Source organism: Orcinus orca, chromosome 9 (genome assembly GCF_937001465.1).
Source record: "Orcinus orca chromosome 9, mOrcOrc1.1, whole genome shotgun sequence".
NCBI classification, from domain to species: Eukaryota; Metazoa; Chordata; class Mammalia; order Artiodactyla; family Delphinidae; genus Orcinus; species Orcinus orca.
The window spans coordinates 4,911,747-4,926,170 of NC_064567.1; the positions used below are offsets into that span (position 1 = coordinate 4,911,747).

The 14,424-nt window shown below is 37.7% G+C and overlaps 1 protein-coding gene across 21 annotated transcripts in view; it reads left to right on the forward strand.

Annotated features, from left to right (window-relative positions):
• The window catches only part of KMT2C (lysine methyltransferase 2C), a 288,150-nt gene that overhangs the window by 18,817 nt on the left and 254,909 nt on the right, over positions 1 to 14,424 (forward strand). For 7 of the 21 annotated variants that reach the window (XM_049715148.1, XM_049715153.1, XM_049715154.1 and 4 more), the window contains exon 1: positions 4,635 to 5,170. The exons of 5 other annotated variants lie outside the window; for them this stretch is intronic. In XM_049715148.1, coding sequence (XP_049571105.1) covers positions 4,971 to 5,170 — 200 coding nt within the window. In that variant the 5' untranslated portion in view covers positions 4,635 to 4,970. Of the gene's footprint in view, positions 1 to 3,595; positions 5,171 to 14,424 lie in introns of those variants that run through there. 9 more of the 21 variants (XM_049715152.1, XM_049715155.1, XM_049715151.1 and 6 more) reach the window with 5 other exon arrangements.

Sequence of the window (14,424 nt, forward strand, 5' to 3'; positions counted from 1 at the left end):
TTTATTTTTTGCGGTACGTGGGCGTCTCACTGTTGTGGCCTCTCCCATTGTGGAGCACAGGCTCTGGACGCGCAGGCTCAGCGGCCATGGCTCACGGGCCCAGCTGCTCCATGGCACGTGGGATCTTCCCGGACCAGGGCACGAACCTGTGTCCCCTGCATCAGCAGGCGGACTCTCAACCACTGAGCCACCAGGGAAGCCCTCATTTCAAGTTTTAAAAAATTGTTTTTAGGCCGTCTTTATTGCCAAATTTCACATCGGATGTATATTTATGAGATATCATTATACTTCTCAATACTAGTATTTTTGAGTCCTAATATAGTTCATGGTAACTTTTACCTACCTGTGTTATTAAGAAGCTACTGTCAAATCTTGGCATTTTCTTTGGAGTAAAGATCATTGGGATAATAGTGATAGGTTGGAGTTAATTTGAGCTTTGGTTAAAATAGAATTTGTTTAGTTTAAAATTAGCATGAGTGGGATTATATTATGATATACATAATTCTTTTCTAAAATTTTTGAAATATAATTAGATTATCTTTTTACTTACTAAAACATCAAAACATTGTTGTCTTTTAGTTTGAGTCTGAATTTCTTCTATGTCACCATGTAACCTGTGGATTTCTAATTGTAGAAATCTGTTATTTCAGTCACTTAAAATTTACTTACAATTGTTATTACATTAAATATGGAATATGGAGAAAAAGAAATAAAAGTTCACCCCTTTTCATATCACTCTAACATAGACACTGTATTTTTGATCTATTTTCTTTCCAAGTTTTTTCATATGCGTATTTTGTTTTCATTTTATTAATGATTGTATATATATAGAATTTTATAGCCTACTCTTCTCCTTAACATGTAAAAGAAAATTTCCATGTTAATCTTCATAATTTTTTGAAAGGTGCTTTATTTTCCATTGAGTAGACTGACATAAACGTCCTGTAATCACCCCTGTTCCTCCACTTCTCTTAATATTATAATTACTGTTGCTTATTATGCCATATAAAATGATCTGGCAGCATTTTTGTAGATAAAGTCCTTTTCATATTTTGGATTATTTTTATAGGACAGATTTCCGTAAGCAGGATTGCTAATTTAAAAGAAAGAAACGTTTTGATTCTTGATACATATTTAGAGGTAAGCGGGCTCTAATGTCCAATTGCTGGGTCTCAGGTTCTGGCTCTATCACTTTCTAGTTGTTGGACTCTGTGTAAGCTATTCAATCTGTCTGTGTTTGTTTACTCATCTGTAAAATGGGGATGATGATAAAAGCCCTGTTATAGGATTTTTGAGAGAGATAAAGAGGGTTCATGTTCAGAAAGCCTTTCAAACAGTGCCTGTTAACTCAGTAAGTTCCTACTTAAATGTGAACTCTTATTTTTATTATAACCTTAAAATGCTCCCCAAAAGGGAGCCAACAGCAACGTGTGTTAGGACCAGTTTCACCGAACTTTGTCATGCATGGTGTATTAAAACCTTTATAAAAGGACTTCCCTGGTGGCGCAGTGGTTAAGAATCCGCCTGCCAACGTGAGGGACACAGGTTTGAGCCCTGGTCCGGGAAGATCCCACGTGCCGCGGAGCAACTAAGCCCGTGCGCCACGACAACTGAGCCTGCTCTCTAGAGCCCACGTGCCACAGCTGCTGAGCCCTTGTGCCTAGAGCCCGTGCTCTGCAACAAGAGAAGCCACGGCAATGAGAAGCCTGCACACTGCAATGAAGAGTAGCCCCTGCTCGCCGCAACTAGAGAAAGCCCATGCACAGCAATGCAGACCCAACACAGCCAAAAATAAATAAAAAAACAAAACAAAACAAAAAAAAGCCTTTATACAAACCTTTTTACTTCTTAGTTTAATAATTGAGAAATAGTACTTAAGTTTTTTTTTTTTTTTTTTTTTGCGGTACACGGGCCTCTCACTGTTGTGGCCTCTCCCGTTGCGGAGCACAGGCTCCGGACGCACAGGCTCAGCGGCCATGGCTCACGGGCCCAGCCGCTCCGCGGCATGTGGGATCTTCCCGGACCGGGGCACGAACCCGTGTCCCCTGCATCGGCAGGCGGACTCTCAACCACTGCGCCACCAGGGAAGCCCAGTACTTAAGTTTTAAATTTTTGCTTACCTGATTAGTAGGACTATTGAACATTTCTGAATTTTATCACTTGTATTTCTTGTATATGCTGAGTCATGTTTTGTCCGTAGTTTATTGGAGGGGGGGTTTTCTTAATGTTTTTCCTATTATTAATTCTTTATGTAACATGTTTTAAGACATTTACTCTTAAGTATTTTGCTTCCTTTGGCTATATAGAAAATTATCTTTTGTGTAGTTAGGTTCCTTATTTCTTTTAATGCATTATGGTTTTATTCAAGTCTTTGTAGAAGGAGAGAATTAAGAAAAAATTTTGTTGATTAGGATAACAACACCTTAGGATTTTTGACTTTTTGGAAAGTCAAAACATTTGATTTATTGTCCTTTTTTGTTCAGTCTTATTCTCTGTCTCATTAGCGCACAGTACTGGGAGGAGAAACTTCTTCACGTTTTTAAAATTTATTTTTGGCTGTGTTAGGTCTTCGTAGCTGTGTGCAGGAGTTTTCTAGTTGAGGTGAGCTGGGGCTACTCTTTGTTGCGGTGCGCAGGCTTCTCATTGCAGTGGTTTCTCTGTTGCAGAGCACGGGCTCTAGGCATGCGGGCTGCAGTAGTTGTGGCGCGGGCTCAGTAGTTGTGGGTCACGGGCTTAGTCGTTCTGAGACACGTGGGATCTTTCTGGACCAGGGATCGAACGGGTGTCCCCTGCATTGGCAGGCAGATTCTTAACCACTGTGCCACCAGGGAAGTCCTTTTTCAAGTTTTAATCATGGAATTGTTCCTATATATTTTTTTAATAACCTAGGATTAGTGGTGAATTTCTGTTTTATAAAGGAAAATATTGAGAAGTTACCTTACTTCATAGTCTTAATGAAAAATGGTTAAACATTACATAAATGCAGCGGTGGTTCTATTTCTTTATTTACTGCCACACATATTCTATTTTTCTGTAAGTCTTATTACTTTTTCTCTCTTAATATTTGTACTTGTAAGCTGCTAAAGAACAGCCATATGCTTCCTCAAGGTACTTGACTGCACTGTGCATATAGCTTCTTTTGTAGGTGATATTTAGGATTTTAGGGGAAGTAGTGGGGGAAGTGAGGGGAGCCATAAAGTGGATAAGGGGAATTGATAAGTTAATTAAAGCCAGTAGTACTTGATTAATCTACTGCTGCCCCCAGGATTCAACATCTTAGAGTTTGTGCTTCGATGGAAGGGCACAAAAGGAAGTGAAGGGATTCTGTTAATTGATCATAGGAATGATTTCTCCAAATATAGTATTTTTATTAAATCTTATTGAGTAGTTTTCACCATTGACCAATCTTTGTGCTTCATATACATTTTCTAAAAGACTTTTGTAAATTTAATTTAATTAGGATAAAAATCTTGAGATTGAAACTTGTGTAGAATTTTATTCATATTTGAACCTACATTACAGTGGAAATAAAAATAGAAACTTTTGCATGTGTCTTCTAAAACTATTTAACATAATTCCAGAGTTCATAATAGATAATTCTTTGGAATGATATTATTTAACTTTGTGATATTGAAAGAGTAGACTTCTATTTTTTAGTTGTTTTCTTCTGACTACAGACAGCCTGGCTTGTCTGTGTACAAGTGTCAATCATGCAATCAGCATTTTTGTAGAAGGGTTGCTTTCTTGGTTGTATCTTAAATCTTAACTCCTTTAATTTTGTTATTCTGAATTTTAGTGGGATTACTATAACATTGAAGGTTTGGAGAATATTTCATGGAAGATGATGATTTATAGTCAATGTTCTGAGTTGGTAAGATTTTACAGGGTACCGGATCTGGGGAAAAAAAAAAGAAATTTCTTGACTTGGCCTTTATCGAAACAGAGTTAAGAATTTGATTCCCATTTCCTGCTCTTCTCCCCCATATTGACAGTCTTTAAAACATTTGTTTGTTTAAAAATTTGAATTCTTTAGTAACCAAGACCACAGTTAAATCATAATTTAAGCTAGTTTATTAAAACAACAGAAGTAGACTGAAGTTACATAATGTTTCTTTTTATTTCTTCAGTGCCAGGAGTAGAAAACACGGCCAGCTTCATAGAAGATTAGAAAGTTTGAGGAGGAAAAGTAGACTTGTTTATTGAGCAGGAGGGTAATTGTCCATAATTACAGATGCTTGTTTTGAGGCTTGGAAAAGGTGGTTTAAAAAAAACACTTATATTTAAAAAAACCATGATAAACACCTATAAATAAAAGGAGTAAGAAAAATTTGTCAACATATGGTCGCAGTATCTTAAGTAGACTTATTGCATGAAAATTCCTTTGTTAAACGCGGGCGGGGGGGGGGGAAACGTGGCTCTGGTTTGGGAGAGACCTGAGTAGGACATTTTTGGTAGACATTGAAGACCATTTTAGGGGGTTAATATTTCAGTTTTGACCTCACTCCAGATAGAATAGAAAGAATTTGGAGATTTACCCATAGGGTTAACCTAAGGTTTTAACGTTGTGACGCAAAATGTGTTTGTTTCCCTTTGTTTCATATTCTCAGCTCCCAACAAAATTTCATTAAATAATATAAAATAATAAAATGGACTTGTTGGTTTATTTGAAATTAAATGGTAGGGGCGAAGTTCCTGTAAAAGGTTAGCAAAGAGTTAACCTTAGGGGCTTTCTCTGTTGGCTGTCTCCAGCAAGGTTCCCGATCTGAGCTTTGGAGAAATCCATCCCACCTTTTTGAGGCGCCTGCTACGCACGGATCTACTTTCTCTAGTCGTGCTTTTTCCTCCACCTACCTTCCCCCTCCTCTTTCTTGTAGGCTCCCCGAGTGTGTGTCTTGGGTGTGTGTTTGGTGGTGGGTGTGTGTGGCGGGAGAGTCTCAGAGCTATAGGAGAAGTTGCAAGAAAGAACCTTAATGCTCATTTATTTTGTTGTGTGTGGATGGGTGCTGCAGTGGGATCGGGGTGGCAGGTCTCGGTTGGGAGCCAGGGAGCCTGCCCTATTGAATCGCGCTGCCGGAGGATGGATGGTGAAGCCGAAAGTGTTCTTATCAAGTGGCGTTGGATCTGGGAGGGTAATATGGCTGATCCCGGCGGGGATAGCAGTTTTTATAAGGTGATTTAAGTACTAAAATGTAAAATGACAGTAAAGAGAGTCAGAAGCCCAAATGCCCTGAGGGTAAAAGTTTTGTTCTTTTGCAGAGGAGCATATTTTTGCATCTGGTTCTGGAGAATGACTTGGCTTGGATTGTTACTGTTAAAAATAAACAAAGACAAAACTAACAGAAGTATTGCATTTCTCTATTATGTGTTTAACTGTATTAAAGCATTAAATATGATAGCACTAGATATTGAGATATGTATTTTTATCGTGGAATCAAATCTGGGTTTGTAAAATAAGGAAAGAACAAATCATACAGGTTTTATATTTTGAATTTGGAATTTGACTGATAGGAGAGTGATAGGAATAAAGTAGTATCTTTAACCCCCCCTCTTTGGTTCCCAAGATTTTTTACCTAGTTTCTAAAGTAGTTTTATTAGCTATTCTAGAATAATTCAGCATTTTGATTCCAATTCTGTGTAAATTGTGTGTGGACGTAAGAGTAGATACACTTCTGTATAATACTTAAATCGTAGTAAGAATTTGACACATTTTGAAATATTTATGTAATTTGAAAACTCTGAAAAAACACTTGGACTCAAGTATTCTGTGGCAGGTTTGAGGATTTTCAACATATTTCTTCATGTGTGTTTAACCCCCAGTTATAATTAGAAAAGAAAAAAAAAAGTAAAATCTTTGGCCCCTTCACCAGCATTTTAACATATTTCTTCTGATACTCTGCTAGAATTTAATTAGATCAGAAGAAGAGAAAAAAACCCAACTATTTTGTAGCTAATGTGTTTTAGAGAACTTGTTTCAAGCTGAGAGAAAAACTGATGAATTTAAATACATGTTCCCTTTCTGTTAAGTAAAAATATGATAGTATAGGTTTAATTTCATTATGTTACAATTTAACTCATATTTAGACTTATACTTATTCTGAGATATTTAATACTTAAAATACTTATGTGTAATATTTAATATATTTAACCTCAGCTGGCATTAGTTATATATCTTTTTTTCTTGTAAAATCTTATAGTATATGCTAAGTATGATAAACTATCTCTTCTGGAATAATTTTTATTATATATTGAAGCTGCAGCAGTGCCTGATTTCTAAGTAGAATTTTCTTTTTCTTTTTAAACCTAGGGCATAAAATCCTGCCTGGCTACTTTTCCTTTTTTTCTTTTACATCTTTATTGGAGTATAATTGCTTTACAATGGTGTGTTAGTTTCTGCTTTATAACAAAGTGAATCAGTTATACATATACATATGTTCCCATATCTCTTCCCTCTTGCATCTCCCACCCTCCCTATCCCACCCCTGTAGGTGGTCACAAACCACCGAGCTGATCTCCCTGTGCTATGCTGCTGCTTCCCACTAGCTATCTACCTTACGTTTGGTAGTGTATATATGTCCATGCCTCTCTCTCGCTTTGTCACAGCTTACCCTTCCCCCTCCCCATATCCTCAAGTCCATTCTGTAAGTAGGTCTGTGTCTTTTTTTTTTTTTTTTTTGAGGTTCGTGGGCCTCTCACTGTTGTGGCCTCTCCCATTGCGGAGCACAGGCTCCGGACGCGCAGGCTCAGCGGCATGACTCACGGGCCCAGCCGCTCCGCGGCATGTGGGATCTTCCCGGACCGGGGCACGAACCCGTGTCCCCTGCATCGGCAGGCGGACTCTCAACCACTGCGCCGCCAGGGAAGCCCAGATCTGTGTCTTTATTCATGTCTTACCCCAGGGTCTTCATGACATTTTTTTTCCCTTAAATTCCATATATATGTGTTAGCATACGGTATTTGTCTTTCACTTTCTGACTTGCTTCACTCTGTATGACAGACTCTAGGTCTATCCACTTCATTACAAATAGCTCAATTTCGTTTCTTTTTATGGCTGAGTAATATTCCATTGTATATATGTGCCACATCTTCTTTATCCATTCATCCGACACTTAGGTTGTTTCCATCTCCGGGCTATTGTAAATAGAGCTGCAATGAACATTTTGGTACATGACTCTTTTTGAATTATGGTTTTCTCAGGGTATGTGCCCAGTAGTGGGATTGCTGGGTCATATGGTAGTTCTATTTGTAGTTTTTAAAGGAACCTCCGTACTGTTCTCCATAGTGGCTGTACCAATTCACATTCCCACCAGCAGTGCAAGAGTGTTCCCTTTTCTCCACACCCTCTCCAGCATTTATTGTTTCTAGATTTTTTGATGATGGCCATTCTGACTGGTGTGAGACGATATCTCATTGCAGTTTTGATTTGCATTTCTTTAATGATTATGATGTTGAGCATTCTCTTATGTGTTTGTTGGCAGTCTGTATATCTTCTTTGGAGAAATGTCTATTTAGGTCTTCTGCCCATTTTTGGATTGGATTGTTTGTTTTTTTGTTATTGAGCTGCATGAGCTGCTTATAAATTTTGGAGGTTAATCCTTTGTCAGTTGCTTCATTTGCAAATATTTTCTCCCATCCTGAGGGTTGTCTTTTGGTCTTGTTTATGGTTTCCTTTGCTCTGCAAAAGCTTTGAAGTTTCATTAGGTCCCATTTGTTTATTTTTATTTCCATTTCTCTAGGAGGTGGGTCAAAAAGGATCTTGCTGTGATTTATGTCATAGAGTGTTCTGCCTATGTTTTCCTCTAAGAGTTTGATAGTTTCTGACCTTACATTTAGGTCTTTAATCCATTTTGAGGTTATTTTTGTGTATGGTGTTAGGGAGTGATCTAATCTCATACTTTTACATGTACCTGTCCAGTTTTCCCAGCACCACTTATTGAAGAGGCTGTCCTTTCTCCACTGTACATTCCTGCCTCCTTTATCAAAGATAAGGTGACCATATGTGCGTGGGTTTATCTGCCTGGCTACTTTTCTAAAAGTAAAGTTAAATGATAGTGAAATATATGTTTTATTTTCTGTAAGGCCTATTGAATTGGAAACAATGTATTTTAACAAGTGTTTAAATTTGAATTTTAACTATTTCATAGTGTATATTTAAGAATAAACAGTTGCTGTTTCCAGTGTAAAATGTTATATTTATTATAAACTTATGATTGTTCTAGTTGCATAGTTTCTTTATGCGCATATGTTTTTAAAAATATTTATTTATATATATATATTTAAATTTTTGGCTGCGTTGGGTGTTCGTTTCTTCGTGCGGGCTTTCTCTAGTTGCTGTGAGCGGGGGCTACTCTTTGTTGCAGCGTGGTGGCTTCTCTTGTTGCAGAGCACGGGATCTAGGCAGCACGAGCTTCAGTAGCTGCAGCACGCGGGCTCAGTAGTTGTGGCTCGCAGGCTCTAGAGCGCAGGCTCAGTAGTTGTGGTGCATGGGTTTAGTTGCTCCGTGGCATGTCGGATCTTCCCAGACCAGGGCTCGAACCCGTGTCCCCTGCGTTGGCAGGTGGGTTTTTAACCACTGCACCACCGGGGAAGTCCTGCACATATATATATACACGCACACACACACACACACACACACACACACACACACACACACACACACTTTCAACATCTCTTTGGAGTATTTTCTTTACAGTGGTGTGTTAGTTTCTGCTTTATAACAAAGTGAATCAGTTATACATATACATATGTTCCCATATCTCTTCCCTCTTGCATCTCCCTCCCACCCTCCCTATCCCATCCCTCTAGGTGGTCACAAACCACCGAGCTGATCTCCCTGTGCTATGCTGCTGCTTCCCACTAGCTATCTATTTTATGTTTGGTAGTGTATATATGTCCACTGCACATATGTTTTTAACATCTAGACCTATATGCAAAATGTAAAATAAATACAGGACTAGTGTCATATAGCCAAGTCCGTCCTTTCTAAGCTACCTAATGCCTTATTAAAGAACAATGAACCATTTTTTCTTTGCTTCAATTTAATGATAACAAAAATGTAATTTCTCTGAAGTGTCAAATTATGCAATAGCTTCCTATATTTTGATTTGAGAGGAGTTTAGTAAATTATTTTTAAATGCTTCTTAGCTTTTATATTTCATGGATAACGGAAAAGTGTCTGTGACTTAGCTGAAATATGATGTGTGATGCACTCACCTTGTTCCATCACAGCCATTTGGCTCTTAGTGGTGAAGTGGAATGTGAACTGTTCTTCCTACAAACAAGTGCATTCATTTATGCTGTTTAACTGGGACTGATGACACTCTGTGTTGTTAAAGAAAAATGTGGTCATCATGTGGAAGCTTCCCCACAGTGTAACTTGTATTTTGAAGAAGTTAATCCCAGTTTGTTTTTAGATGTTTTATTTTTAAAAAAGCTGTTTCTTGAGTAGAATATTGTTAAACAAATGGTAAACACCATAAACTGTAATGCTGTAGCATTCCCCTTCGGCTGCCTTCTCCTTACAGAAAAGAAGCCGCCACCTCTAAGAACAGTAAAAAGAGAAAAACAGAACAAAAGAAAAACCCCCAGAAAACAAAAGCCTTTTTTAATGTGGGAAAACTAATGGCTTATTTAGCATTTTCCTATAGCCATTTTTGAAATCTCACTTAAATCTTCCATCATGGGTTAGAATGGGCTGTGTTTCTCTTAGAATTTGGTCTTATCTCTATATTTGGCTCTATGGTTTTGCATAATGTTTTGAATAGTAATAAATAATAACTTGGTCCTTTTTTCATCTTGTGTTATGTATGGACTTCAAGAAATACTTTTCCCTTTTCAGGTCTGGCAGATTAAAAATAAATAATTAAATAAACTTTATATTATCTAAAAGTAAAAAGGACAAAGGAAAAGATGGAATGAAAACTGAAGTAAATTTAGGTCTGTTGAACTTGAAATGCTGTTGTGTATACTACTAACACCAATAAAACCTAAAGCAATCTAGAAAAAAGGTGTTAAAGATACATTTCCATATTTTTGGTAAAATAAGTATTAAAATTGAGAAACCATGGATAAATGCGGATGTTTTGGCTTGGTTAAAGTAATGTAAAGTAAATCTGTAGTTACATTTTACTTTGATATGGAGTGATGGTCCAGTAATTTTGATGATAGTAATGTATACATCCTGTAACTTGAATTATTACATTGTCTGTAAATACCTCTAAAGATGGTGGTAAAGCTTCAAAAATTATTCAACCTGGCACTCAGGAATGTTAGGAAAAAGAAGTTTTATCTATTACATTATAGGGAAAAATGTAGGCAGGATGTGTTATGAATTGTATTTTCATGAAGAGATCAGTATTCTTTGGTGTTTTTTTCTTAAGTCCAGTGAAAAATTTAGAAGTCAGATATCTAGTTGCTTATAATAAAGGTCAGCAACCCTTCCTCACTCCTTAGTGCCATTCTCCAAAGGAAACTTTAAATTATTTGTGTGGTTTTTGTGACTAAATAATAAGCTTATTTTATGATTTATCAATTTTACATTGATTTCTGCTCTGATAGATGAGGATTTGGTTCATTTTTTCTACTTACCCAATAGATGTATCACTTTTAATTTCCCTGTTCTCTTTGCAATTTATGTAATATAATAGAGTTTTTCTTCATGTTAATATAGATTGTCTATCTTGATTTCCCAGGAGTAAAATTGAAGCTATTACTGCTTCTACCTTTCTCTTCACCTTTCCTTTCCCGTTTATGCCCCTATGTCTGTCATTTCTACTTTGGCATTGTCAAGGTTGAGAACATTTATACTCTGTTTGCCTGTGACTTGGTTTTAATAGTTGGAAATTGATGAATAGTTTCTACATTATTGTGATGGTATAAATATTGTTCACAGCAGAGGAGAGTACAATTACATTTCCTGTATTGGTTCTTGGTTTTTGAGTCTGTAATTGCCTTTTTTCCTGTCTTATTTGTCATTGTTCTTTCTTCCATGTTACCAGCTTTCCATGCTATTTTTTTTTTTTTTTTGCGGTACGCGGGCCTCTCACTGTTGTGGCCTCTCCCGTTGCGGAGCACAGGCTCCGGACGCGCAGGCTCAGCGGCCATGGCTCAGGGGCCCAGCCGCTCTGCGGCATGTGGGATCTTCCCAGACCGGGGCACGAACCCGTGTCCCCTGCATCAGCAGGTGGACTCTCAACCACTGCTCCACCAGGGAAGCCCGGCTGTTTGTTTTTATTGTTGTTATTTTATGTATGTGAGTACTTTTCCCCCTGAGGAGAGCCTTCTCCTAGTCTTTTTCCTTATTATGGACTAGATGTTATCTAGACCTGTTACATGTTGTTCTTTGCATCATTTTGTTGGACTTTGCATCACTGCATTTGCACTTTGGCTCTGCTCTTATTGGATCTTTATTCTTTGAATTACTTCCTTGTTTTAATGCAGTACATCCCTCACAGAAATTTCTAGAAAGAATATGTGGAAAATACAGTTTTGAATTCTGGCATATCTGAAAAAGTCTTCATTAACCCTTATAGTTGACTGGTGTTATTTTTATTCAAGCCAAACTAAGTTGAAAATTATTTTCCGTCAAAGCTTTGATTGCATTGCTCCAATGTCTTTTAGTATCCATTGTTGTTGTTGAGAAGTCTGATACAGTGTGTTTCTTGTTCCATTGTGGGTGATGTGTTTTATCTTCCTCTGTGGAAGCTCCTTAGAGCTTTCTTTCTGTCCTTTTTAAAAAGAAATTTCTCAAAGATGTTTAGAGGTGGTTCTTTTCCATTATTATTAAACTAAAGACTCATTTTTTTAATTCTTGGGAAATTTTCCTATTATTGCTTTAATTCTCTTTATAATTCCTTTTAGTTGGTTATTGGGCTTTATGTATTCATGCTCACTCCTCCACCCCCATCTTTTTGTCCTTTTGTTTTTCTGGGCATTTCCTCTATTTTATTCTAAGACTCTGTAATTTTACTTTAGCAGTCATATTTTAAATTTTCAAGAATTCCACCCCCCCCCCCCACGTCCAGCATCCTTTTTCTATTTTATGGATTCATAATGTTCTTGAATCTCTTTGAAAATGTTAATAGAGGTTTTTTTTAAGTCATCATCCCTCCTCTTATCTGTTTGCTCTAGGGTAATTGTTGTTTATCTTGGTCTCATTTATGTTGTAGGGTTTTTAATCATACATCTGCTGATCCTTGTCACTCATATTTAAGACCCAGTAGAAGGGCTCATGGTGAGTTCTTGGTGGGAATTAATGATTAGCTTGAAGTTGATAACCCTTTGTATTCTGACATTTAGGAGTCCATTGTTTTACCCCAGAGTGCCAACCCTCCCCCTACTCTTTTCCCCAGTTTCCTTCCCCAGACGATGATTCTTTTTTTTTTAAGAAAAGATCTCTCCATTTTATTTTATTTTTTAAATGATAATTCTTTTCCTTAAAAAATTTTTTAATACTATTTCAGTGGGCTTTTATTGAAAGGAGATAATGTGTGTATGTTTGATCTGCTATTTGAACCAAGAGATTCTCCTTCAGCTTTTAAGCTGGACTAGACCGAAGCTAATATTCACATGTGTATTTTATCCAGTGTTTCAGAATGTGTTAGGTTGTAGAAATATAATGGGAGCTTTAGGTTGTATATGTGTTCTGCGTGTTTAGAAAAGAGAGTACTCACTTTGTGTGTTGGGCCTTTTACAACAGGTGGAGGAATAGGAAAACTGTCACAAAAAAGTTATGAATATGATACCTGCTGGTGAAAATATTCAGATAGCTCAGGAGAGTATAATTAATTAAATAGTGTAAGGCCTTTTTCCCCTGTCTTCTGCCCTGTATTTCAGAGAGAATTATTGTGAACTCTATCTTGTATCCTTCTTGACTCTTGCTATGCATATATGTTTTCTATTTTTACATAATGTGCTTACATTCATTCTCACACAGATGGGATCATTTTATATGTATTTAAAAAAATTTATTTATTTGGCTGTGCCAGGTCTTAGTTGCAGTATGCGGGATCTTCGTTGCCGCCTGTGGGATCTTCGTTGCGGCATGTGGGATCTTTAACTGCGGGCTGTGGGATCTAGTTCCCTGGATTGAACCCGGGCCCCCTGCATTGGGAGCACAGAGTCTTAACCACTGTAGCACCAGGGAAGTCCCCTCATTTTATATGTGTTGCTTTGTGATTTTCTTTTGTCACTTAGTTTATCTTGAACATTTTTCTGTTTTAGCATATATACATCAATATCATTCTTTTCAAAAACTGCCTAATATTCATCCAGCTGCTGCAAATTAAGGGCTTTGCTTATGCCAAGGAGTGTTCAGGAGTGTTCTAGATTCTGGGGATTCAGTGGTACACAACGGAGATCAAGCCCTTTCTTTCACTGGACAAATACTTCAGTAGTGAGATGAACAAAATAAATGTATTCCTTATCATTAATTTCAGACAGTGAGAGGTACCGTAAAGAAAATAAAACTGTGGTAATGGTATTGAGAGTGTCTGTTAATGGTTCTGAGAGACAGTAATGCATGTAGTGAGGTTGTCAGGAAGGTCTTGTTGAAGTGATGATATTGAAATAGACCTGGGTGAAGTGGAGGCAGTTATGAGAAAATTCAGAAGAACACGGTTCATTGTGAAGCCCCCCAAACAAGAATGAGTGTGTGATGCTCAAGGGACCCTCCTACCTCTCAAAATAAAAGGCTGGTGTTACTGAACATTCAGGAGAGCTTACGAGATCGCATCTGAGAGGCCGGCAGGAGCCTGATCACGTGATGCCCTGCATGCTAAGGGCAGGATTATGGTAAGGGGCAGGAACTTTATTCTCAGCGCAGTGGAAGCCATTGGAGGGTTTTAAACCAACAAAGCTATAGAAGTAATCTTGGCAGGTATGGCTTTGAGTAGGCTTGTGACAGAGGAGAAAGGTGATTAGATTTTATATGTGTTTTGAAAGCTACTGTGATAAGGTCTGCTAAAGGATTTGATGAGGGGAGTATGAGAAAAAGAAGTAAAGCTGTTGTCTAGAATTTTGGCTTCGGCAGCTTGGGTGGATAGTAGTGTCACTTAGATTATTAGAGAGCCTAGTGGAAAAATGGGTTTGTAAACTAGATTGGAGTACCCTAATTTATTTAACCATTCCCTTACTGATGGTCATTTAGTTGATTTCCAGTTTTATTGTTATCTTTGTAGTGAACATCCTTGTGCTTGTATAGATTTACTTGTTGGCATATTTTAGAAGGTAAATTCCTAGATGTAGAGATGTCTTATTAAAGAGTACTTGTGTTTCAGGTTTTGATAGTTACTGGCCAATTGCCCTCCACAAATGGAGTATTGACTTAGACTCCCACACAGAGTATGTGTCTGTCGTCCCCCGCCCCGCATCCTTGTCAGCAACATATGCTGGGTGGGGCTGGGGTGGGGGGACAGGGCATACAGTTCT